This window comes from Dermacentor variabilis, chromosome 8 (genome assembly GCF_050947875.1).
Source record: "Dermacentor variabilis isolate Ectoservices chromosome 8, ASM5094787v1, whole genome shotgun sequence".
In the NCBI taxonomy this organism is placed as follows: Eukaryota; Metazoa; Arthropoda; class Arachnida; order Ixodida; family Ixodidae; genus Dermacentor; species Dermacentor variabilis.
This window is the reverse complement of record NC_134575.1, coordinates 16156409-16184199: the sequence shown is the minus strand read 5'-3', so window position 1 is coordinate 16184199 and position 27791 is coordinate 16156409. Positions and strand designations below refer to the sequence as shown.

The 27791-nt window shown below is 45.2% G+C and overlaps 1 protein-coding gene across 1 annotated transcript in view; it reads left to right on the top strand.

The window, feature by feature from the left end:
• Positions 1–3563: 3563 nt before the first annotated feature.
• The window catches only part of LOC142589699 (uncharacterized), a 224779-nt gene continuing 200551 nt past the window's right edge, over positions 3564–27791 (top strand). Inside the window, exon 1 of the mRNA XM_075701245.1 lies at positions 3564–6035. Coding sequence (XP_075557360.1) covers positions 5528–6035 — 508 coding nt within the window. The 5' untranslated portion in view covers positions 3564–5527. The remainder of the gene's footprint in view (positions 6036–27791) is intronic.

Here is a 27791-nt window from a genome sequence, read left to right as displayed (position 1 = left end):
CGAAATTTCGTCAGACCCTCGACTTCATTTGCCCTGGTTTTGCACTTCAGCCAGCTACTTTTCTTGACTGTGATTCATTTGAGATGAAATTGTGGGCTTCATCATGGTACTTTATGGGAGAGCTCAGCGTCGTTTTTATCCTTTATTTCAGAGGACCAGCGAATTTCAGGGGCGTGTATAATGTCGAAGTCAGTTTCAGAGCTTGAGTACATTGAAGAAAGTCATTTACTCCTTGATTTTGCATTGAAGGCGAGAGAGGGCCGTGTTAAGCAAATCATGCAAAAGTTTGAATGAGCATCTCACTTGCTGATGTTCCTTCAGCAGCACTCGTGATGTAGTATCTGTCAGATTATTCAACAGTAGGGCTACTGAAGAAGATCAGTAAGGGAGATTTGAACTCAAACTTTCGCATGAGATGCTTCTTGCATGCTTTCTAGTAGTTTGATTTTGCGCTGGACTGCTAGATATGCGGTATTTTTGTGTCGGCTGGACGCTTTGGCAGGATTTGTGCTGTCACCTTCTGCTGTTGCTAACAGCTGTTGGGAACGAGCAAGAAAGCTCAGGATAACACCGTTGTATCTATGTTTTCAGTAGCATCGGTGCAAACTCAGGCTGTTGGGCCTGCGCGAACATTGCGATCCCACATTAATTGCCGACATTGTAATACCGACATCGCAAAGCTAAGCGTCAGTTCGGTGGTTGTATTCTGTTGCTTAGTACTTAAAGCTTGCACGTGCTTTGGATGTTGTAGCTAATCTCATTTTTGGATTCTTTTCCTTTAAGCATACATCATGAAATCAGGTCTCATGACGTTCATCCATTATGTCGTTGCAAGCTTGAAACTTAGTAGCATACTATTAGAGATGAAGAATTTTTCAAAATGATATTTTGTGTCAACTAAAGCTACACACACACACACACACACACACACACACACACACACACACACACACACACACACACACACACACACATATATATATATATATATATATATATATATATATATATATATATATATATATATATATATATATATATATATATATATAGTCATATCATAAGAAGCCAACAGACACTGACACAAAGGACAACATAGGAGAAATTACTTGTGCTTAATAAATGAAATAAAGAAACGATGACTTAAGAGGAAGCTTTAGCTCGAGTGCTCCTATCTAAATACATGTAAAAGGAGAATTCGTTTTTCTCGGCAACCACTGCACCAATTTTGACGAGGTTTGTTGCATTTAAAAGAAAAACTTAAAGTCTAGTGACTGTTGGTTTCTAATTTTAAAGTTAGGTCGTCAATCTTTTATTAAAAATTGGCGAAAATCAAAAATTTTCAAAAAATGAAACTATCAAGTTTACAACTCTGTAACTCAACCACTAAAGATTATAATACAATTCTGTGAATTGCATCTAAACGTACATCCATAGCGGACAAAATTGATATGTTACACATGAATATAAAAAAATTTAATCATAGGGAAATACAACTTTTGTAAAACCGTTGTAACCAACGTAACAAATTCATGTAAGATGTAAAATGACATATTAGAATTTGTCCGCTTTGCATGATCTAATGGATGCCGTTTACAGAACCGCGATATCAGTTCTTGATGCATAGCTATCAATTTGTAAACTTCGTGCTTCTATTTTTTTCAAACGGTCAAATATTTGAAAATCGTTTTAGGAAAATTCAAGCCCTAAATCGAAATTCCGCTTCCAACAGTCACTAGAATTTAACTTTCTCTTTCAAATGCAACAAATTTCATCAAAATCGGTTCAGGGGTTATCTCATAAAAAACGTTTTTGCGTTTTACATGTATTTGAATAGGCCGCGTCGGAGTTGGGCCCGAGCTAAAGCTTCCTCTTAATAGAAATGAAAGTGGATGAAAAAGCAACTTGCCGCAGCTGGGGAACGATCCCACAACCTTAGCAGGTTGTGGGATCTTATGTAACACCTCTTATGTAACACCTAAGATTGAAAGGGGTCTTTAATAAAGTAAAGTAAAATAAAATAAAACGCAATGACTACGATTCATCTACAGCAAAAATGCTCCCTGCTCCTGTCATGACAGTCACTAACGCATTACTTGGACAGTTTAGGACTCTTAACATTAAGTAGTAGCTGTTATTTTAGGGCACAGACAAGAAGGGCGTTCCGATTGCTTCTCTTCTGTTTACTTTCTCAGCATAAAACATTTTTTTTTTGTCTTTGTAGATCTGGTATACTTACATTACTAACCTTGATTTTTTGTAACGAACCAGAAACAACAGATTTTTTTTCCCTTCCGATCGCCGCATCTCCACCCCTCTCCCCCCGCATAATATTCCTCGTATTTGCGGCCAGTAATCTAGGTTTAGCTTTATCGACACCAAACGCATTGTCCTTTGGAGCGTATAAGCAGCCACAGTTCATGCATAAGTTCATTGCAGCTTCTGGAAGGTTACGGTGCTAGAGGTTCTATTTGTGGTGTATTTTCTTTCTTTTTTTTCTGCGAAGTATGCTTTAATAAAATCCTGCTAACATTATGTCATCCAATGTTTAGTTTCCGATTGTTTGTTTCATTTGTCCTAGTTGTATGCACTTCATTTTCATTGCCGGAGTAGTGTGGTCAATCCCCCTCGTAAGCATAGGCCATATATGTTTTGTGACCACATTAACAACAACAAAGTGACAGTGGTCCAGGCTTGACTTTGAGCCAGCATTTCCCGAGATGACTGATGCCAGAAGTAAACAAACGAAAGTTATACCCTAGAGATAAAATAGCGAATAAAACAGTGCCAGGTCGTCGCGTATTAAGTGAAATTGACCGTAACAATTAAGCGATCGAGTTGCATGAATTTCCCTGTCGCACTAATTTCAATCTCTGAAAGCTATGCCTTAGCAATAATAAACAAATAGTAGCTAAATGCTAAATTCAATTCATCGCGGTGCTTTGACGCGCACCAAAATCTCAGCAGAAGGCTGTTTTCACGTTCTTCCCTCTCTGATGATCACCAAAACCGTTTCGTCTGCTCGGAGTTTGACCTTCCCAATCTGCACAAAACAATTTTACAAGGCCCCTATCGGATTCCTCGAGCAACGCAGGCACATGAACTCTCACACATACTTGTATGAGACATTTTCTTGTCGTCCGGACTCACAAAAGCTTCAGTTGAAATTCAGATTATGTAAGAAGGAACAGAAGAAGTTGCCCAGACGGGCCGCTTCGCGTCCGTGAACGGAGCCATCTTGACGGCGCGATGTCGATGGGTCGCCGTCGGGTAGCGGGGAGAACGGATCGATTCGCCGTGTTCTTGCGAAAAATTGCGGAGAAAAATTCGCGGCTACAAAATATCGCCGTTTGTGAAATTTCCGCGATTCACCTAGCAAAGCGAAATACCCGGAGACAAGTTTGTAAACTCGGTTTCGGAGTTTCCGTTCATTTTTTAGCGCACCTGACAGAATGCGCATCGGCTCCCCGTATATGCATACAAAAAAGGTGCGGATGTTTTGGGCTGGACGTGATGCGGTGGAGGAGGGATCGGGAGAGACAGAGCGCTCATGGTGCTCTAGACCGGGGTGCGTGCGTAGGGGCACCGCGTCGTATGGTAGTTTCTTTTCGTTGTAAATGATTTTTTTTACGTACCAGCGGCTTTTCGGGAGTGCGTTTGTGCCGCCGGGCGATTTCGTTCTTGCCACCGTGGTCGCGTCGGCGTGCGAGAGCGCACGCTTTTCGACTTTCGCCGTCTCGACGGAGCACCCGCAGTTTCGCCCCATCTCTGACGTCCAGCGACAGCGGCCTAATTGCGGCAACTCCGACGCTGGCTGCGGTGGTCGATCTTTGGCATCGCGCCTGATCCGCATCGTTTGAACTCAGGTGGGCGTCCGCAACGACGTGTGATTGCGCTGCTTGTCTTTAGGACCGTTCGCAATCGGAGAGTGCATGTAGTGCACCGGGAAACGAATGCGTGATAGGCTACTAGAGACGTATGCATTTGGGAGCGTACTCGCGAGGCATTTTTTCGTCACTGATCGCCTGCTCCATTACCTTTGAGGGTGTGTACATTCGGAGTGTTTATTTCAAGATACCTGCAGCCCACTGACAAGCAGAAGAGGCGCTCTCTTAGATAGTTTGCCTGTCTGTACGTTTGAATTGAATTTTGTAGGAAATTGGCGAAAACGTATAATTGCCGGACAGTTAGAGGCAACGTAAAAGAAGAGAGTTGACCAGAGGCTACATTTGTAAGCCGCTTAGGATCAATCGTTCTGTCGCGTCGGCGCCGATACGTGCAAGGAAAAACAGAATAAGAAAGATACCTAGGCCCCAGGTATCGAGCTTCCGCTCGCCTTAATTGGGACACCGCGCTAGCAAATTGGAGACGACGTTGCGTTTCATTATTAGCCTGCAAGGAGCAACGAGCACGTGGGGGCGAAAGGTCGGGCCACGAAAGAAAGAACAAACAAAGTGTGTGCTCTCCCTCTCAGGTGTCTGGCACTGATATACTTGCTGTCGTCTTCGCTTTCGTCTTCACCGTCGCTTTTTTCGTCGTCTGCTCCAGGTTGCCGTCTGCGGCTGAGCAGCGCCACAAGAAGAAGACATACGAATCCTTAGTTTGTGACTCGTGACAAACGCACTGCACTGTTTGCCAAAAGCGAAGAAAGATTCGCTTTTTCTTGAGCTTGAGTCGGTGTAAGTGGATGAATTTAGGCTGCTAGGTTGACTAGGTTGTTTTTTTTTCGTCTTCACCTCTTGTCTTGTCTGTGACAAAAATAGACGTTGCCCGACAGTTTATAACTTCTAGCTAAACGCGTGGAGAGATAGGTACAGAAAAAAGGCGCCATTTCATTCTGCACAAGTCAGCGAGCGATAGCCAGTGCCGATACAGCTGCCGAACGTCTTCGCTTTTGCTTTTGCATAAGCTTTGCCTTCGACAAAGCCACAAGAGTCGACATTTTATAGTGCGTAAAGTCTGACATAAAGAAGGAAAAATCTCCTCTCTTGCTCAAGTCAGCATTTACCAGGTGCTCCTAGCTGCACTACTGCTATATTGTATTTGTCGTTGTGTATTCAGGTATAACTTGGGCCATTGCCGCCGCCGCCAACAACGGATGTCAATAGTTGAGAAAACGTCTTCTCTTTAGCTCAAGTCGGCGTTCGAAAGGCGTTCAGCATCGCTAATCCTAACGTCTTCTTTTTCGGCACCGTCTGCACCTACTTGCCCCATTCATAACCTAAAGCAGACGTCATTCGAATTGGCTGGCGCAGTCTGTTGTCGGAAGGATTCCGAGATCTAAAACTTACGCCGCTGCCGCCAACGAAGGACGTCACTTAGCAGTTTATAGTGCCTAGTGCCAACCCCAGAAAGGAAGACGTCTGCTCTTCAGCTCAAGTCGGCGTTCGAAAGGTGTTTAGCACCCCTACTCCTGTCGTCTTCGTCGTCGTCTTCTTCGGCGTCGTCTGCTCCGACTTGCGCCCATCACCGAAAGCAGACGTCACCCGATTCCGCCGGCGTCGTCTGTCGCCAAGGCGATTCCGAGATGTTACTCGCGCCGTCCGAGATTCACTACCTGCACGACGACTCGGCCGCTGGCGCCTGCGTCCTTCCTCCGGACGTAGTCGACGAGCTCGGCCAGCGACTCGAAGAGAACCGAGATCGCGTACCGCGGATACAGGTCGTCGAAAAGGACGGGTCCTGGTTCGCCCTGAACGACTCCTACCTCCGCGTGTATCGAGAGCTGGAGAAGCAGGGTCGCTGCCCGCGGGTCAACGTCACCGTTGTGTCGCTGAACAAGGTGCCGCAGGACTTGCAGAAGGGAATGACTGTGACGTCGTCGACTGCCACAGCCGTAGCAACAGCCACTTCGGCGGTCGTTGTCGGCGCTTCTGCGGAGCAGGCTAGGTGCTGCGCCAATCAGGAACACCACCAGCAAACCGGCGCTGCAGTGAACGCTGAGGCGCCAACGACTGCGCCAGGTGCAACTTCGGGACCTCCAAAGGCCACGACAGCAAACGGTCGTCGACGTGCTGAAACACAAGGACCACGTGGTGAGTCAAAATTTTTCCCTTTCTCTCTCTTTATTCTACAGTCTAACATGAATATAACGAACTCGGATAAAGTGAACCATTTTATATATAAAGCACGTGATACTTACTGACTTGCGGCAATATTCATGGAAAATAAACTCCTTTTTAACGAAATAGACGTTTGCTATATCGAACTCAAGGCGTCCACCACAAGCGCAATAAAGCCATAAAGGCAAACGGACTTGAGCAAGTCTACAAAATCTCTCGCACCGAAAGCTCCATTCTTAGTGGCAAAGAAATGTTTCAAAGGCAAAAATTAGTGCATACAGCGCATAGTTTCGCACTCATTATATAAAATTTTCTTACTTCTTTTCACCACTGGAATTAACAAATTCGTATATAACGAACGCATCACGAAAGTTCGTTTAGGTTCGTGATTTCAGGCGAGTTCGGGTATATCGATTACTTGATACATCGAACTGTTTTTTTTTGCGTATAAGCTTGTTCGTTATAACCGGGTTTGAGTGTATGACAGCCTCGCTCGTTTCAGAGCATGAAAAGTCCTGAACCTACGATCTCAAATAACGCCATGTTGAGGTATGTGAAAGCTCGTGGACACGACGTTAGATGATAAAATGACGATGAGCGTACCAAATCACAGTGTTCCTCCGCAGCTGCGTCGTCTGGTGTTCACAGCAGAGGCAGACGGAATATAAAAGTACGAAAAGCGGTACCTGGTAGTTGAAAAGAAATATTAGAATTGCATCATAATGACGTCTACTTGCACCAGGGAATAATATGCAACACTATCACTGATGAAACTTCGTAGCATATTCTGCAGCGCACTACAATGACTTGAGAGTCACCATCGTAATTTTCACGACGGTGCGTAGTTATAATTAAAGACAAGATGTTTAGTGCATTGAACTCATCGGTATAGCGACTGTTCTGCGCCTTGGAGGTGGTACGGTGGTTTCGGTCTGCGGTATGGAACGATTTTTAATCCACATGACAAGGGCTGAGAGCTCCATATGAGCTTATTTTGCAGCGAAATGAGGGACTTGCGCTTAAAGTCATGGTCATCGCAGTGCTCTTTCAACAGCACCCTGCTGATGTTTCGAAGAGCCACTACGAATACAGGAGAGTCAAAACGTGAAAGTAAAACAGGCGAAACTTTCATGTTCATGAGCATATCGTTAATGTTTTGCAAAGTGTTCATGGTGCAACTCGCGTTTACGAACACGAGCAGTAAACCTTACTTGATAATATAACAGTTAAAGAAAGCAACAAATAAGAGTAGACATGAAACAACTTACAATTCCACGAAGCAAACATACGATATTGAGTAATGGTATCTTTACTAAGATGGCAACTACGTTTTACTCCTGAAAGTACAGTGATTTAGACATTTTTATTACTGATGACACCGAGTTCCATATTTTGATCAGTGCTTTAGCCGCACGGTGTTTTGTTAGAATTACAAAAAAATGCATAAAGGCAAAACAGTAAATCTTTATTGTGTTATTGATTCGCTGTTATGAACGCAAATATTTCTTGTTTTGTAAACATTAAAATGTAAAGTGATATGAACACTTTATGAATATGAACAGTAGCATGAACATGAAAGCTTTGTTCGTTTTACTGTCATGTTTTACCCACCCTGTCTTCGTAGTCATGCATGAAGAAAGTTTCAACGTGAACATCGATCAATCGTCCCGAATCAACATCTTTTCGCATCGTGCTCTTCTAGAGTAAACTAGCTACAGAATTTGGCCCACCGATCAATCACGGCTGTCGTCTGTGCCCACTTTTTTTCCCGTCGCTTGGAAGACAGTGCGCAGCTCACACTACTATGAGTAGTTTCCGTATTACCTTCACTACTTCGTTCGATTAAACTGCGCCCCACGTTCAAGAATTCGCGTTTCCATGGCAGCTGCTTACCATAGCCAACTTAAAGGAATTGACAACTGGCCAGAATGTGTTGTAAGACGTTGGTGGGAATGAAACGACCTAGATATGTAGTGATAGAATCCGGCACGCTGTTCGCGACTTAAGTAGGAATTATAATTTTAAACTGGCAAAGACAGCTCCAAAAACCAGTAAGTGGCGTGGCCTGGTGGTGAAGTGTTGCTGCTATCGGATGTAGTGTATGAGATTGCTCTTCGCAAGTAGGCTGTTATTAAGTACACCAAACCTATTGCTTAAAATTGCAGTTCGTAAATTGTTAGGCTTTTTCGCTTTATTTTGTGCTTATTACGCCGCCTTCGTGGTAATAAGGGGAGCGGCAGAGCGGGCAGAGCTGTTCAATGCATCGCGATGCTCATGAGGGCAATTGTACGCGCGCGAGCTTGCGATTTAGTGCCCCGAGTTGTGTGGTCTCTGTGAGATACAAAAGAACATCGACGAATAGTGCCACGAATGGATGTCAGCACTGAAATAATAGCACTACCGGCATATCTTACCGCTTAGCTTGGCTTGGCTATTAAAAGAAGGCCTGGCGCTTGAACCCAGCAAGAGCATGCTCTTCGAGACAGGTTCGAGTTACTCGAAGGGAGCCGTCATTGGGGCGTAGATTCGGACACGACGTATTATTGTAAAAAAATTTTCCAACACTACGACAAACGTGAACCGCAGGAACATCGGCTTGATAAACGAAATGTTACTTTCGCACAGCTAAAGCCACACTTGTCGTCTGCTTCCCACGAACGGCGGCGCCTAATCGTTATCGAGCTCAATTGTCACTGTTTCTAGTACGTTTTTTGAGCACGATTGCATCCTCATGCCGATCGGAACATTCTGATAAAAAAATGGTTGACGGCGTTGTCCGCGTTACCACTCCATGATTGTGCACTCACACCAGTAAGCTTCCCGTTGCACTAAAAAAAAAAAAAAGAAAGGATGCCACAAAAACTGGTTGTCAGTCCCTTTAACACACACACGTTTATCCCTGTTTTTCAACCTGCGAATGCTTATCATATTCCGGTTCCCAACCAGAAACCAGTGGCGCTTAGTTAATTTTCATCGGGCCGTACGTTTAGGAAAGTATGCTGGAAATAAAAAGGCATAGTAACGCAAATGAGTCACAAACTCACCTATATAAGGATTGCCACGCTTTTTTTTTCGTTTTTCTTTGTTTGGCGCCTATTTACGTAAAAAATTGGGCTCCGAATCTTTAGTAGTAGGTTTGAGGTTCTTTCGGACTAGTAATTTCATTGGTCAAAGGGACAAAAGAAACATTTTCTATTCTTCCTTTTCAAACGCACCCGCGAACGTAATTTATATGTAAAACCTCTGCAACACCTGTATCTCTATCATTTGAAAAAAAAAAAACGCTGAATAAAGCAACTGTTTCGCGTACTACAAATTTATGTGTTAGTGGTTTTCAGTGCATTGCATGTTACTTTGAAGAGGCACGTAGAATTAACGGAGTTCCAAGGATAATTTTTGTGGGGCTGCGTACTAAATGGTCCAAGGCCGTGCCCGAGAAGCGTGCTTCACCTCATGCAAGACAGTTTCAGGAGAAGCGGGCTTTGAAGACTTACGCAAACGCCCACCATCTGCGCCGTATGCGTTAAACAATTTATCCTTGTCAGCTACTGGCATACCCACTTTGCAAAAAGCTACACTTAGCCCTAAGTCAAACAAATAAGCTTAGATAAATGTCAGACGTTGTCTTCAGTAGCAGTGTAGCCATCCAAGTGCATTACAGCACGGCTTGCCAGGTGGTGCTATGAAGCACTGTCTTCTTCGCTGCGTCGCAATATCTTCAGATTGAGTTTCAGATATCATTACAGCTGAAGCACCTCCCAATTTATCACTTATATCTCTACAACGTGTGCACAGCAGACAAAGCGCACACTGTAACGTTACAATGTAGTTTACCTGTGAGGCACCGATATCGTAGTATCTGCTTAAACGTCCCGAGTGCTCGACGGAGTAGGTGGCTTTCGGTACAGACAGTGATTAATGGTTCCCCCAAATCTGATACGGTGAGCCTCTGCCAAAATCCGAAGCTGTTGTCTCGTTTGTTTGTTTGTTACTTGCTTTGCTCGTCGCTTTTTTTCTTTCTTTCATTGTTTGTTTCTATCTTTTTTCCAGTCGTCTTCTTTTTGCGTTAGACCAAATGATGTTACTCATCTTTATGAAATAGAAAAACTTCTTGAAGAACCCAATGGTTTAGTAAACCTGTAGTCTGGTTGAATACCATTGCTAGGCATATTACTGCAGCGCTAAACTGACTAATAAATAATGTGACAGCTAATATAATAGTTAAAAACAACTTATGACAACTATATATATATATATATATATATATATATATATATATATATATATATATATATATATATATATATATATATATATATATATATATATATATATATATATATATATATATATATATATATATATATATATATATATAAGTAAATTAAAGACAGGGAGGTTAACAATGGTGTATCAAACTGAATACTTTATTGAGTATTGCCACCTTTAGTGAAATGCAACTATGTTTTAACTGTGGAAGTATGGCAATTCAGCCATTTTTCATCACTGGTGACAGCGAGATCAGTGCTTTGACCAGTATTTTAGTCGCACTGTGCTTTCTCCAAATTGTAAAGATAAATGCACAAACGCAAATAGGGCGCATCTTTCACGCGTATGCGCTTACAAAGGGTCACGTCTTTGAAATACACACAGATTCCAACAGACGCCGCGTTAAAAAAATGTATCGGTGGATCAATATCGGCTAATAAAGTGCAGACGATGCCGAGCATGTGTATGCGAGATATCAAGTGTACGACAATAAAAAAAAAAAAAACGAGACTGGTGAAACCATAAGGCAGGTGAGACACTCTTCCGCTTTCACAATGGAAATTGTGTCTTCTGTGTTAGTAACAACTAAATGCTGAGAGACTAGTCCAACAACGGTACGCTTGCAATAAAGGCACCTTCTCCCTGAGAGACGCCCGTTGTTATTTGCTGGGCACCTGTATATATCGCGGGCCACACGTTACCGGGGCGTTTCCCAACCACATGGCCTCATTTTTTTTCATAAAACCTATAGTCGACTTTTGTTGTTACGGCAGGTTGAAACAGTTAACGTGTACAAGGTCAGCTCGAAGAAAGGCGGGTAGCCTCCGAAGATAAAGCGAATCGCAGTGGCATGTAACCAGCCCCGCCGGTTTTGCTTTATAGCTTCCGTCTATTCAAGCCGGCGCTTAGAACAACGTGTTATTGATTTTTCAGCTCTTGATCGAAGCTGTTCAAACCTCGCTCCGCTAAAGAAAGCGGTGCTTCAGTGCGTGTGCGTCGTCGAGGCTTAGTGTTTACGTTAGAGCTCAAGATTAATGTCCTGTCCTCAATGCTGCGACATCAGGTTCCAGCGGAGAACAGCCCGTGTCTCCTTACAAAGTCTTGGAAGAACAGCGTGCGTGTGCGTGGCACACAAGTTTGTGTTGGGGTTTGGGGTGGTGGGGGAGGTGGGGAGAGAAGTGAAGAGGAGACGAGCATACCACAAAGGGAGACGCCCATATTTTCTTAAAGTGTATTGCTTTGTTTCCGAAACCCCTTGCGTAAAATAGCGTCTTTGCCAGCTTACGCACTAGAAAAAAAAAAAAAAAAAACGTGCAGCGCTGTAGAAGCTTAGGCTCACTTCAGACAATCAAGCGAGTGAGGGTACCGCAGGACGCGCCTTCTCCTCTGCGACGTGCATACGACGCATGCGCCGCGATCGCGTCGTCGATCGTCTGCTCTGTATAGAACAGTGAGCAAACGACGCCGAAAAAACAAAACGCGGCTGGCGTGACCTGTCAAAAGTGTTTTTTGATGGACGTCTGCTACGGGAACGACGAAAAAAAATGCGCGATGTTGAAGCTGTCAAAATAAAGTACTCTACCTTTTTCTTCGCACTATTGAACGTCTTCGGATATGCCGATGCACTGTGTTTCTCTGCGACTGGTTGATTTTTGTGCAAACACTCTCGCATTCGGAACTGGAACGACGTGAATGAGACAAACACCGGCTGTGAAAGTGCTTTATGACCAACCGGCTCAGGTTCACACCGTTTTCGTCTGTTGTCGATAACAGCGAGCAGGTAGATGATCGATGTATCGTCTGCTGCCGGGAAAAGTGGCCAGGTGACTGTTTGTTATGTTGTTGGAATGCGCTGACGAGCTTTTTTGGCATGCGTACACGTTGAACATTGAGAAACACCAAGTGTTAATCACAAAACATCGCCAGCACTTATACGATCGGCCTTATTATTGAACAATGCGGTAGCGTACGCAAAGCCCATTAATAGCTATAGACAAACTTCATGTTTTCTAAACAGGCAGAGCAAAGACGCAAGAAGAGCAGACGGCGACGTTACACTTCTGTACTCCCCTTTTGCCACTTATCTATCTATCTATCTATCTATCTATCTATCTATCTATCTATCTATCTATCTATCTATCTATCTATCTATCTATCTATCTATCTATCTATCTATCTATCTATCTATCTATCTATCTATCTATCTATCTATCTATCTATCTATCTATCTATAAAAAATATGAGTCGCAGCTCGTAATTTTTCCTGCTCATAAAGTTCCGGTCGGTAGAGTTTGTCCGCTTTCTTTCTTTACCGCGCCAAATGCGACGGCAGCGCCGCCGTGGCGCCACACTCCGCAGCTTGTTATTAAACTACGCGCAGGCTCGTTCTTTTCACCGCAGCGGGCGTGTCGCTGCGCAAGGTCGCCTTAACAGCCCTGCACCGTTTCGGCGAAGCTGTGCGTCGAAACGTGAGGGCGCCCGTTCTTTGTGGGGCTATGCATCTGAGGTCTTGGAACACTGAATGCACGCGCAGCATGCCGGAGCTTTTGTCTTTGCGGCGAGCTGATTAAAGAACGCCGGTCCTCGAATACACACAGTTTTCGGTGGCCCCCGCTTACAACGCCGTAAAAGGACCCCCTCCCCCCCTCCCCCCTCCTACACCACCATTAATAACAGCCTGCGTACGAAAATGCGAGGCGAGCATGAAGCAACGTGTTGTTGCTGCTGATCCGTGAACCATGTACAAGGAGTTGAGGCTCTTGCGTGGACCGCAACCGCTTATTACCTTCGGGCTGCTGTTTTTTGGTGCTTGTGTGCAGTGTGTCGTTGAAAAAAGAATTAGAATTGTCTCTTGGAGACGGGCTGCTGCTACATGGGGTCAACATCCAGCGGTGCTTAGAGAGAGAGAGAGGAGGAAACTCCTCAGAGTGATTGCGCAGATCCAGAGACAGTATCCTTCTTTATTCTTTCAGTTCTCGTTTTAGAAGAGCTTGCAAGGAACTCGAGTTCTGTAACGAGTAACGGAGAACGGTAACAAATAAAAAGAAAACTACTCTTGCCGTCACGGCGTTCCTGAACGACATGCACCGGCAGATGACGTTATGTAACTACATGCGGCGCGATGGGAGTTTGTTCAGCGCTGTGCAATTGCATACAACGCCATATGTTCAAAGCTGTGCAAAAAAGAAAAAAAAAGAAGGGGACGACGCTCGATGATGCGATTCACGCTTCGAGGTGTTAAAGTGGGGGAGGAAGTGCCCTGCTTGTTATGCTCTTTCGCTGCCTCTTCCACGCCCTCTAAAAGCGCGAAATGAGAGCGCGGCGCACACCCAACGCCCCCGAACACAACAACGCGAAATCTCCGCCCGCAACAGCAAATGTCCAGGACACAGCTCCGAAGTGCTCGGTCCAAATTCGGAGTCGCTGAAATACATGTCTGACTATTTCGTTGCCTAATTTCGTTGATGAGTTATGTCTTATGGTGCTGTTGATGTGCAGGAGCCGTTCGGTGATTCTTCACTTGTCTGTTTTATCTTCGTTTGTCAACCTCGCTGACAGTGACTTCGCCAACAGAAAGAAGTAAAAAACAACAACAAAGAAATATCCGGTCATCAGAAGTTGGTGCAAAGTAAGACGTTCTCCATGCCAACTTGAGAATATAGAGCATAAAATATCCGGGCTCCAACTTCGATGTGACCATTTGCCGGCTGTTAAACCGGCCGTGATTAATAGCCCTTTATTTTTTCGCGAGGCTTGCCCTGCGGTATAGCTGTGTACATAAATAAAAGCATGGAGGAGGTAATTATTACTTGACCTCGTGGAGTTTCTCCGTTGTGGAGTCTCTCTGTCATTAGAGTATCTGTGTTTATACCAAAGGACTGGGTTCGAAAAGCATCGTTTCAACATGGCTGGGGAAGTCCCGTATATTTTTGTCAGGACAGCTAATAAAAGTGCAGTTCTGAAAAGTTTTCCTGGTGACGAGACCTAATCAATATATCGACGTGCCTGTCTTGTGTCATCGCGATTTAATTTCCGCGTCTCGCCCGAACGCGTTGTTGCACGCGGTAGTCGTTAAGTTCGCATCAAATTCCTATGCGCAACATCTTGCGAAGTCAGTTAAGCGTGATAAGAATGCACTGTAATGCTTTTTTTCCCCTTTTTTTTGTGACGCTTGAAATTTCTAATGCGTGTTGGAAGTGTGTATGATACCGTGGGCGATAGCTGAGCTTATATCGATCCCGAGAAACGCCTTGCTAAGTAAGCTCAACGTGAAAAAAAAAAAAAAACAGCAAACGCCCCCCCCCCTCCCCTACCTCAGAAAAGAAGAAAAGGTAAAGACTTAGACCCCGTTAGCATGCTTAAGTAGTTTACTCCGCAAAGCAGCCAACCATACGACAAAGTTGGCACGAATATCACGACGACGATGATTGACGACTACATTTCGTTGAGTGTCACTGAAAACAGGGAGGCACTGTTTTTTGGGAGAGGAACTCCGAGAAGCAGAGATGTTGGGAAGAGTAGCTAAACACGAAAAAATGCTGTGAAGTATTAAACGCCGAAGTCCGTGCTGACTCGAATTTGTTTGTATGTAACAATTAAGACTACGTTATACCCCTGTCACACGGACGCGGCTAAAGTCATTTTAACTCCCTTCAACCAAGGACGTCTTCATCTCTAGGGAAATGGGCGCCGTGTCACGTGGCAGTGCTTAAGCAAAGGAAGTTTAAGAAAGTTCCTAGCGAAAGGAGATCTCCCTTGCAGACTGAAGGGAGTATACTCTTGTTCCCAGCGCGCTTGAATTTTGAGTGAAGGAATCACCCTCGTTTTTATTAATTTCACTTTCACCCGCAATTATAACTGTTTTTATTGCGTATGTTATAGTATTTGAGCACTCACAAAGATATTTGAGTTGAGCAGCTGCATTCGACTCTCGAACCGGGCGTTCTCGGAATGGTTGCTGCGTTTGCCTTGACTGCGCCATTTTTTGTTGTTTTGGTCAACGCGATCGCCCGTCTCGCGCATGCGGAATGAGGGATTCACGTCTTTCCCAAGACTTTTCAGCAATATATAACGTGTTTCTTTCATGACTGCGTGTGAGGTGAGCAGTGCCTAATGGGCCCCCAGCGGCAGCTTTCAAAAGCTCGCTTACAGGCCGTGTGACACGGAGCTAACTCCTTTGAGGTGAAACTCCCTTGCGGTCCTTTAAGGGAAGGAAGTTTGAAGGAGATCCGAGTTGCCCGAGTGACACGGGTATTAAATACACTGGGGCGTTGAAAATTTTGCAAATGGTATTCTTTGTTTCTCGAATCTACTTGTTGCGAGTCTTGCCTTCCAGTCTGTCTTGCCTGCCCACGAGAACTTCAAGCAGATCAGTGCAGTCTGAAAAAGAGATACGATTCCTCGGTTTATCTTTGTGACCACTGCAGCACATGTTTTCCGCATGCCTTGCACGCGTGTACAGTTTATCGAAATTCACCACTGGATGTTCTTTTTTTGCTGTTACGTTTGTTCCCGCTCGTACGGTATATATTTATCGATGCGTGCGAAAATAAAATCTGTAACTGAAAGCGAAGCGCTGTGTCTGTGCATCTGTTTCTTCCTATGTACTCGTACAGTCGCGCTTATATACTCTATCATGGATCAGTGCACTTCGACGTGATGTTGAACTCGGCTCCCTCGAACACCACTGCTTCGCGCGTTCGAATAAAAATAAATAAAACAAGAAAACTCTTGTCCGCTGACGTGAATTTTAATGCTAACGGGAACCCCAATGTTAGCGCTGGAGAGGGAGGCGCTAAAGGTCATCCGAGCTCGTTATTCATGGAACGCCGCTCCGCTGCACAAACTCTTAATGAAAGATGACCCACGCTTGTCTTGCCGCGACGAACAAGTTTCGCGCGCAATTGAGATCAGCGTCTCTTGCGTGTACGAGGGCTCAGTGTCGAGTTCTTTTTTCTTTCTTTTCTCTAAACCTTTGAGCCGTTCAGTGGACTCGCTGGGAGAACATCGTGAGGCCGGATTACTCACGGAAGCAGGCCCTCAGACAGGGCCTCCTTCCTAGCTCGGCGCTCGATGAAAAACGAGGAAGGACGAAGCAGAAGAAAGACAATTAGTTCTAGCAGATTTGTTGAAGTTGAAGAAGACAATGATGAAGACGATGAAGGTGACGAAGAAGCTTTAATTTTAGCTGTCTAGCTATTTAGATATACGGACACTCCAGGCGCATTTTTGTCGTCCCCGTCGCCGTGATGTTCTGTATGAAGTCCAAGGGCAATAACAACGTTGTCGTGCGCCGTATGCTGTATCGCGGCTCAATCTGGCGCGTGCGAAGGAGGAAGGCGGAGAGCAAGCGTCGCCGTCTTTTGTCGCCCTAAATACCGAAATACGCAGCAACTGCGTATTTCGCGACTGGCCGCAAGGGGAACTGACGATCGCGGCTCAATCTCGCGCGCGAAACGGAGGAAAGAGGGGAGGCAGCGCGGGAGGGAGGCAAGGCCGGCGTTTACTTAACCAGCGACTGCGTACTTTACGCGGAGCCGCGCGATCGCGCGCGCCGCATCTTGAAAGGGATCTGCAGACGGCTCATATCTTTGTGCGTGCTGTTCTCTCACCGCTGTTTGCGTTGAAGCGATAGACAGCACGAAGGTGACTTCGCTCGCCGCTGCTGCTGCGCTTGCTCACGCCAGCGTTTTGACAGCGAGTGTCTGCGATCATCGAGTGTGATGTATTCCTGCTTTCCCGTGTGCGCTGACACCAGGCATGAATTCAGTTAGTAAGCGAATGTTTCCAAGTTTATACGGCCGATAAAACTACTTTACTCACTTCGTATAACTCTCCACTAATTTGCTAACGCAATCGATGCTCCGCCTTTCGTGCGAAACTGGGATTTTTGTTTGCAAGGGAGACAGTTCTCTTGTTGTTGAAATTTTGGTTAAGGAGGCTTGACGCAAGGCACCTGTAGCAAACAGTAAACAAAAAGGAAGTTGAAATAAGTACGTGCATCCTTCACTACTTGCAGGACCAAATAAATATTTCCTTCCTTCCTTCCTTCCTTCCTTCCTTCCTTCCTTCCTTCCTTGATGCACGTACCGCAGCAACGAGTTAGTAGATTTGTTGTCCGTTATGGAAACGGGCGTAGTCTTCGGTTTTCGAGGAATGCATAGAGGCGGGACGAAGAGGGAATACCGAAGAAAAAAAAGAAAAAAATGAAATGCAGCAAAGAAGGATGGATTGAATACTGAGAGAAATGAATGAATAAAAGGAATATGGAAAGAAGGAGGACAGGACAAAAAAGAGTAACTAATTAAGGAAGGAATAAAGCCTGAGACATGAATCGAACAATGATGAGAAAAGAAGGAAAGAGAAAAAATGTATGAAGGAACGAATGGAGGTTGAATGAAAGGAATGAAAGAAAGAGGAAAGGAAGTAAGAAAGGAAGATTGGAAGAAAGGGAGGAATGAATGAATAGAAAATGAAATGAAAAATGCAGGGAAAAAAGTGAGAACTGAAGTAAGGAAAGGAATGGTAAAAAAATGAGGCTGCAAAGGAAATAAGAAAAATAATTACACGAAGAGAACACAGTACCGGACGAACAGACCGGAAAAATTATGAATGAAAGAGAAAACAAAAGATCGAGATAATCCATGATTATCTCGATTTTTGCTTTACTAAATACTTTACTACCATTACCTTTATAACCATTACCATTACCATTACCATTACCATACCTTTACCATTGCTTTACTAAATGTTATATTGAGATAATAGGTGAGGTAAGTAAATGAAGAAGTTGGGGAAGTAAATCACAATCTCAAACGAATAATAGAAAAAAGTCCGCAGAGAGAGGTCAGCGTGCGAAAAGACAAAACAGAAAATGCGAAGCATTGCAGGCGGCCAACACGATGAACCAGAAAAGAAAGACAAGAAAACAAAGACAAAGTAGAAAATAAATATTTAGATTGGTGAAGAGTGAAAGAAATTCAAATAATGAAGTGGAAATAAAATAAGACGAAAAAATGTAAAAAAAAAGAACGACAAGAAGATGGCATATAATTTAAGAGAAGACACATAACACCACTACACTAGCGAAATAATAACTGAACCTCGATAAATTAGCGTACTACACGGGAGCAGTGGCGCTTGCGAAGACTATCTCCCGACGAAAATGCCAATATGCTTTCGTTTCGAAGGTGAACCCTCCCCTACTTTCACCGTGTATGCTGTCGAGTAAAGGTAGCTCTGCCTCAGCAAACATAAGTATACGGTAGTGCACGCTTTACAAGATCCAGCTCGAGGAAACTTTTTTTTTTAGGGGGGGGGGCGGTGTTAAGGAAGAAGAAGCAGCTGTAAGGAAGAAGAAAAGCACTAGACAGTTCCATTGTCATCGCGTGTCTCAGAGCCAGAAGTAGGTCGGCACGCTATAAAGCGCCGTCGCCATCGCGTGCTACTGCTGCTGTATTTCTGTCTGTGGCTCGACGACTCCAATAAACGTCGCCACGTTTAGTAAAACTGGCTCTGCCTCAGCAATGGCTGGTATGTGGTGGTGCACGCTTTACAAGGGCAGCTCGAGGAAACTTCTTGGGCAGTGTTTGCAGCAGCCAGAAATGAGGGCTATTTATGGTTATTTCTTTGAAGGACTGAGAACACACACACACACACACACACACACACACACACACACACACACACACACACACACACACACACACACACACACACACACACACACACACACACACACACACACACACACACACACACACAAAAACGCGCGCGCGCGCGCACACATTCACGCAGAAGCGCGCTTCCACGCACACATACGTAGACACAGGTACACACCGGAAAGTATAAAAAATGGTGGTCGGGCTCTCTTACTTCGTGTGCCGCCTTACGGTGCCTAATTCAATTTAATTTCGCGCCGAACCGAGGTCTCCACGAGGTCAATTAAGTCTGATGCTGCCTCATTAGCATACGTGGGCGTGAAACCATCTCGCGATAGCGAGAGTTTCTGCCGTACTTCAGCATAGCGGCGGCGAGGTGCCGTGTTCTTATGGAACCCCCGGCCTTTGGTTGGTTTTATGACTGTTTGGAAGTCCTTCGTTAATTTTCCTGCTCTTTATCTGCTCCAGCACTCGAGTGCGAATCTAAATATATGGCCGCGAGTGAAACTTTTCGTGGTATTATGAGTAGAAACCATCTTATCCGAAATATATGTAAAAATTCTACTGCGCGGTCGTCCTGAGAACTTTTCGACGCTGAACCATGGTTATTGCCTTTATATATATTTATGACAGCCACTGAGAATCGTCTCTGGGATAATTAGCCGCTCAAGTGAGTGCATTAAGCGAAAACCCTACCGGGATCAAAGTACATTCTCTAAAGGTCAGAATGCCTTTTTTTTTCAAAATGCTTTTAACATCTGCGCCACTTCGACGCCGTACTTGCTCATGCTTCAGCAAACAATTTTACTTGGTTGGTTTAGCTGTTACTTTTCTTCCTCTTTTCCATTTTAAAGCTCAGTTACGTTTGGAGTCCAAACCCAACATATATCCCAACAAGGGTACTAGAGGCAGCATGTGAAATTCAGAACATAAGCCGAAAGCCATATTTATCTCTTTCTCTCTTACACGTGTCTTCCCATGGAACAATTTCCGTGAAGGGTATGTTACAACTAAGAAACTACTTATGGTGTTTTCGCAGCGGTTCGAGGAATAAAACAAGAACTTTAGGAATATGTAAACCAAGGGTGCACAGACAAACGAATCGGTCATATGAACTGACTTCATTCGAAGCAATCACATTGAATTTTAGGTCTTAAATTTGGTCTGTGTTGTCAGTGACTTGTCTGCGTCGTGATTGGCCTCTTGTCCGCGCTGTCTCTCAAGTTTCACTAACTTGTGCAGCGATACAGAGCTGTAGAAGTATGTTCCAACACTAGGCTGTCACAAAAGCTCTGTACCGGCTACAGTCTACGGTGAGATTTCCGATATTCGCTCTCTCAGTGACATATAACACTAAATGCGAAACAGTTGCTGCCTTCATTCAGTAACGAGCACGGACACGCGAAAGCACCTGACCTTACACTACGTCTATTTTTTAACGTGCTGTGGGCTGTCAGAGCATCGCACTAGTACGTCGTCTGCTCGTCAGGCAGACGATATTCTCACGCTTATGTGCCAATAACGACATGTGATATATCCATGTTTGTTTACTCATCAAAGCAGACGGTTGTGTAACGTTCCTTTGCATCAGAGCATTGTCACTCATTCTCGAGCATATGAACAGACGATGTCCTCATTCTTGTCTGCTCAACAGAGCAGACGACACTGTGACATGCCGTTGCAGATGAATGTCATCTGTTTATTCTCAAGTGCAGTCCGAAACAGCAGATAACGCCGAGCACATTTTCCTGAATAACCACATTAGTGTGATCATACTTTGATTTTATAGTTTTCGCTTCTTCTAACTTTCGTGTTCGTCAAATAATTTCGTTCCATTTACGATGTGTACAATAATGTGTTAGCATTAGAAGTGTCAAGGTAGCAAAAAGTATATATATATATATATATATATGGTCTGCTCCAGTGAGCTCCTGAACAACACTTTGCAATGTGGGGAACGAGGTTAAAATCGTGGATCCGGGACATCAAAGAGGTGCAACGTAATGCTAACGCATTTCGCTCGCATGTAGCGCTAAATCGACACTAAAATTTCTTTTTGAAGAGAAGCAATTCGTTGAGCATGACAGTCTTAAAAGCCGATCGCCGCACGACCGTGGGCTGGCTATAGTCGCCCTCGCTTAACTTCCGCTACTGTCGCGCCAGCTGCATAGTTCACAGAATCCATCGCGGCCTAAGCTCGCGGCGGCTAATGCAAAGTGCCGTCACAACAGTCCCAGCCGTCTTCCGCCTAAAAGAAAAAAAAATGCGGCACGTGTAGCAGTACATTAGCGCGCACTAGCGCGAACGCTTCAAAGGCCCCCTCGCTTGCATCGCGATAGCGGTATGTACCGTAGCACGCTCGCGCAGCGGCATGGATGATGGGCGGCGCTATAACCGCGTTATCAAGTTGTGCCTCATCCAAGCCTTGTGTGCGTGGCCGGCCGCTCGCCCTAATTACGGCGGCGTCCGCAAGGTCCTTTATCACCGTCTAGGCGCATGCTGACGTGCGCGGAAACACGCTCCTTTGCCAGGCCATTGTCGCTCGCAGAATTGCACCGCCGTGAAGCTGGCCGAGCCGCATCCTTGTACAAGTTTTAGGGCCCTCGCCGCCCCACTTGCTCCCATCGGCAACCCCTTTCATCGTCTAAACCTTTTTTTTAGCCGCTAACAGCCGCTTTAGGGAGAAAGTTACGCTTTGGTTGAAACATGTACATGGCGTTAAAAAAATGCTAATGCGATTAGCGTTTTTTGGGAACTACACCCAGTTGGTGGTCTGTCTGTCTGTCTGTCTGTCTGTCTGTCTGTCTGTCTGTCTGTCTGTCGCCTTTTTGATGACAACTTGGGTATATGGGTATGTGTCACAGGGTATGTGCTGCTCTTCAATGCACGAATGCTTACAAGATTACACAAATGCTTGCACATTGGGCATCGTATGCACGTGGGATCACATAACTCTAGCAGAAGTCGTAAAAGACTTGCCTAGACTATGTGCTTTCGCAAAAATGTAATGAGCGAATGAATGCATGAAAAAGAAAGTGTTTACGAGAGTATAAATCTATGGCGTTCTTGTTCATTGACAAACACAATACTTCGAAAATTTTCCGGCGTTGGTTGTAATCGAAACTGCGTCAGATATATTGGGACAATATTGTCTTCACATACATTCAATGACGCGCCACACACGCACTTCGTTGCGGTCACACTAGATGGCTCAGCTTGTCCAAGGAAAGCACGAAAGAGGAGCTTTGTTGCAATACACGCCTCATACGAGGTCGACCCAGCTAGGTCATGAAGCCTCGGGCGAAAAGCGATTCAGAGCAAATTGTCACCGGCATCATTAGGGTAGTTATAGGAGCAGTGATTGAAGCGCCACAATGTCAGGAGGGAACAAGCACAGGGAAAGTAAGTAAGTCTTTTTTGAATAAAACGGGACAATTGATTCATTGAACGAAAATAAGATTTCTAATGAAATTTATATACGTGTGGTGAGGAAATAAAAAGCAACTCTATTTTAATTTGTCCTTATCAATAAATACCTTTTTCTCATTGCCTAATGTAAGAGGGGGCAGGGCGTTGACGCCTTTATCACTAGCAATGAAATGCAGCTCTTCAAGTGTGCAGAAAGGCGCGCTCGTAAAGTTCACCTGTTCCGATACGCCCTCCTCATACAATGTGTTGTTATGCTTGTCGATGGTTGTCTGAATTTGGTGGTGCGGGTAGTGTCATCATTTATTAACCTTTCCACTCAACAATAGCGAGTTACAACAGCCAGATAATTGTTTACTTTAGCTGTTTTCGTGCGGTAGCGCTGGCCGATGGGCTTGGCGTCCGACGATGGGACCAGCACTCTACACCCAAAGCTTTCGTTGGCCTCCAAAGAAAGCATGCTCTGTGCCTGTGTGCGATTTCGACACCCTTAGGGCTGACCGTCTGCTGGATAGCTTTCGGCGCTGAAACTCGGAACGCCCATCAAACTGAATGGCGGGGCATTTGAGTATAGATTTTGAATTTTTTTCTTGTAGCGCAAATAGCACAAGGACATAAAGGAAGAACAGATGCACACGTAGCTCCTGTGTGTGTGTGTCTCTGTTCTTATTTTACGCCATTGTGCTATTTGCGCTACAAGAAAAAAAAACTGCGAAATGTTACACCAACAAGCTCAAATATCTACATTTAATATACAGCTCTCATGGTAGCCACGAAAACAAATTTCGAGTCTTTGAGAACAAAATTATGTCACTTCTGTTTTTACCGGTGATGGCGTCACACAATTTTTCTTTCGCTTGAAGTGTTCTCGTCACACACATGGCGCTAAGTCCCATGAACCTGCGATGAACCGCCATGTTTTGCAGGAATGGGTCTGTATGGAAGCTTTGTTGTCAGGTATATTTACCTTGCCGTATACATGACGCGCTTCGGCGGTGGCAATACGGAGTATCGCTATATTGCTTCAATGCTAATCGCATTAACGCCGACAGTCATCCTGAAATGGTTTCTACCGAAATTTTTCTGAACAGCGCAACATAGGTCGAGGACGGAAGAAAAGAATGCACGCAGTGTTGTCTTTTTCTTTGTAGCCCTAAAAAGAACATGCGTCTGACAATGAGATCTAATAACTTTAACATATCTCCGATTTTTTAAAGAAACTCTAACAATTATCGTGTTCTCGTGTCTCTTGTGTGCGTGTTCGCCAGTGATGTGTTCTTTACCACAGATGAACGTCATTTGTGCTTCTACACGAACACTCGAATTTTGTGAACTGCTCAGAAACATTTGTTTCTGTTGCGTGTATGTGAACTACTAGAACTGTTAAATTTCTTTTTCTGCATTCTTCGTTTGAAACGTTTTCGAGCACATCTCTCATTTAAGAGAAGTGGATGCAATCGGCGTCATCCAAAAGGCACATCTCTTAGAATATAGTTATTAAATATATTATGAAAAACACGACAAAGAGTCTAGTTTAGAGTATATAGCACGGCTAACGGTGGCATTGACAGATTACGATAATTGTGACGTCTGGACGGCTGCGCGTGCTTGCGTCGCAGGCGACCTTTGCACTCCGTCATTTATCAAAGTGACGTTTCCATTCCTTAATTCTACCTCCTCTCTCGCAATTGTGTACACACCGCGACACGAGTTCGTGCGCTTAACACACACCTCGCGCTTTCTGTTAGGTGTGCCTCCAACGTGGGTGAAGTCCACCTATAATGCTATAAATGAGTGCGTTCACCGCGATCGTCGGACCCCCTGACTTCCAGCAGGAAAAGCTCAGTGCTCAAGCCGTTGGTCCGCCATCGCATCCGTGCATCTCTCGAACCAAAGTCGCTCTTGGAAGCTGGTCTGGAGAGTGCGCCACGTGCACGGGTCACGTACCATTTGCTCGCGTTCTTGCCTCGTGGCAGCTAGCGCTTTGGGACTCTGTGAGTTAGACTGCACCGCGCTCGGGATCGAGCCATATCTTTTGTCAGACGGAAACCCAGAAAGTTCGTAAGGTCCACTTGTAATGCTATCGCATTAAAGGACAAGAGAAAAAAACGCACACAAAAACACGAAAGAGAGAGAGAGAGGGATAGATAGATAGATAGATAGATAGATAGATAGATAGATAGATAGATAGATAGATAGATAGATAGATAGATAGATAGATAGATAGATAGATAGATAGATAGATAGATAGATAGATAACAAGGAGGGGGTAAGCTATAGAGGCGAGTTAGACGAACATACGGTTTGCTGCCCTGCACCGGAAGTAATGGAAAAGGGAATGCAGTATGGTCACTCTCTCCTTCTCTCAATGCACACGCTATAGTACAGAACTTCGTCACACATTTTCCGAAGCTACGGTGGTTTTGTAGTCGTTCCTAGAGACTTCGCATCACAGGTAGGTGCTAGTTCCGGGGCTGGACGAGGTTGGAAAGAGAGATGCGTTCATTTTTGTGAAATCCGCATTCTTCTCATTTCTTCGTTTGTTTAATTCATATCCGAAGTATACGTTGAGCTTTTGCTGCTGTACTTGTTTCATATGTGGCCCGTTCGCAAAAAAGCAATCTTCTTTCCTGCCGCAGCCATGCAGGTCCACGCATTTTCCACATGGAAGCGCTGCGGCGTAACTTCTAGCTTTGCCGCAAGAAGCTTCGATTACGCTTTGTCCCAGCGCAAGCTTCACGAAGCAAACAACTTTTACTCTCTTTCTTCCGGCAAGTTTATTACGAATACAACCGAACAACAAATTCAACACGATCGACAAGAGTCGGGCCGCCGCAATTCGCATCCCTTTAATAACGCGGCAGCGTGTAGTCCCGGCCTTGTGTGGAAGCGTATCCGATTCCTGTGCATCTAGTCGGACCTCCATTTGCGGAAAATTCCCGCTCTTACAGAGTCTAGTTCGTATTCCGGATTCTCCGAACAAATCCGAGACAGCGCCGGGAATGTAAATGTAGGCCAGCTGTAGGCGCGGGGCGTTCTCGTTTCGATACTGGCAGCGCCTTCATTATGCGTTAGCATACAACAACGTGAGGCAAAGCCGCTCTAACAACGTTGAGAGTTTGACTAACTCGCCTAAACCAGTGTTGGGTTTATCTGAATGAATAAAATACGATAGGGGATGGTAACTACGTTTGTCCCCTCGTTTTTTTTCTGCGTTGCCTGTGTAAGCTTTTCGTTCTAGATTACTTGCAGCGTCGTCAACTTCCCTAGCTTCAGACAGCGTGGCGGGTCTACTGCGGAAGCTGCCGGAGGATTTTAAATGGATATTGACATGACATTTTCGAATTTTCATTTTTTTCTTTTCACTAACCTCGAATGTCCAACGTATAATACCCGCTACCTTGTTTTGATGCCTCATTATTATGATTTAGGTGCGGGAGACCTAGCCTATAGTCTATCGTAACATTTCTCATGCGCTGAAGATAGGTTTCCGTTGGGGGTTTAGTAATGGAAGCCAATTACTACTGAGATACTGTACTAGTTAGGTTGTAACTCAAGTTACATTTCACTGTTATTTTTCTACGAATGTGCTCTCCATGGCCGGAAATGGAGCTGAACAAGCTGTTCTAGTTTTTCTTGACGTGAAACTGTGTTTGAGCATTATGGGATTACCCGTGTGTCCAAATCCTCTAACTCACAGAAAATATACCGGCAAGTCACAGGAGCGCCAGGAATATTTTACTAGGATACTTGTTTCTACTAACCAGTTTTGGTTTCGGTCCCGAAAGTGGGTGACGTCATGAAACACCTGCGCGCTCGGTTCTTGCGATCAATGCGGCATTACGCGCTAGAGCGGCTATACGAAATGCGCGCAGCGTTTTCCTTCATTATGATGGCGAAAGCCTTAAGAGGCTCATACGCCCGATGTATTCACGTCGTCCGGTTCGATGGTACAAAAACCATCCTCCTCAGCTACGGCTCATACCCCTTCCCCGCTGAGCAAGCAGAAATTGCAATGGAATCATCCCTTTCGTAGTGCAGCGGTTACAAGCACCCAGCAAAGTGAAGCGTACACTGCATACATTAATTGGAATCACGCATAGAGCGTACAGAAACGCGGCGTCTATTCGAGTGGTACAAAACAAAAACAAGAACACGTGACCTTCTCAATGGCTCATACCTCCGTAAGCAAGCGAAAAATACAATGGGTCATACCCCCGTAAAACTGAGGCTACAATCACTCAACAAAGTGAAGCGAACAGTGCATACATTCATTGATATCACCCATGCCACACACAGAATAGCACACGTTTCAATACCCTGCTGAGGGGATGCAACGTAATGTCGAAGAGAAACCTCGTTGGCACGAGTCTGACCCCGCCATACGAGCACGCGGGAAGCCGCAGTCAAGCGTCGAAAATGAGCCGAAGGAGCCCAACTGCGAAAGCAGCAACGCGACGATGCGAGAGGGTGCGTTACCGACTGTAGCAGCAGGCTTGCGCCTTCACATGCTACAGGAGCGTCACATGCTGCCGAACTTCTTTTTCCTTATGAACAACGCTATCCCTTGTTACTGCACCTTGTTAGCCTTGTTACTGCACATGTCATCAAATTCTGCTGTGTGTCATTACGACGTCACGACAACGTCGATTATGTCACGTTGGGCAGTTCGCTGCCAGCATGAGCATCGAAAAATTTGTTTTATGAGCGTTACTCAAACTTTGTACTTGTCAAGTGTCACTCATCAACGTTCGAGAAGCGTGTAGTGCAGAGTTGACGCAACTTCGCCAATGCGTGTCAGTACTCCTTTCGAACGAGAGGGGACGTGTAGACGGGACCGATCGAATGCCACACGCTCGTACGCCTTATCCGCAGCGCAGCAAACGCACTCACACACATACACGAGACGGAGCTTCCGGCGCAATGTATTCCTCTCGGAATGACTGTATGGGTTTTCTCGCAGGGAATGGATACCGAGAGCGAAACTGCTCACGCAAGGGCATCTCTTGGCGCACGCGTACACTTTCCTTCCGCCGTCTCCCCTTCCCCCCTCTCTTTCCAATGGTGGCAGATTGCTTGCTGCTTTCTGCTGCTTCCTGCCTCTTTCTTTGTGATGCGCGGGCGACGCGAGAGGATGCGGGCTCGAGAGAAACGAGCGAAGGACCGGCGGGACAGTTCTTATTAGGGAGGCTCGAGAGGAGAAGCGGCGGCGGGATGTGTGGCTTGCAACACTCGGGCAGTGGCATAGTCTCTTATACGCGTACGTCCCCTTCGCTTGTTGTTCCCGCAGTTCTTATTTGCCGACCGGCTTTCGTCGCGTCGTAGCCGCCGCTAGGCTGCTGCTGCTGCTATTGCTGCTGCTGCTGTACAGCAG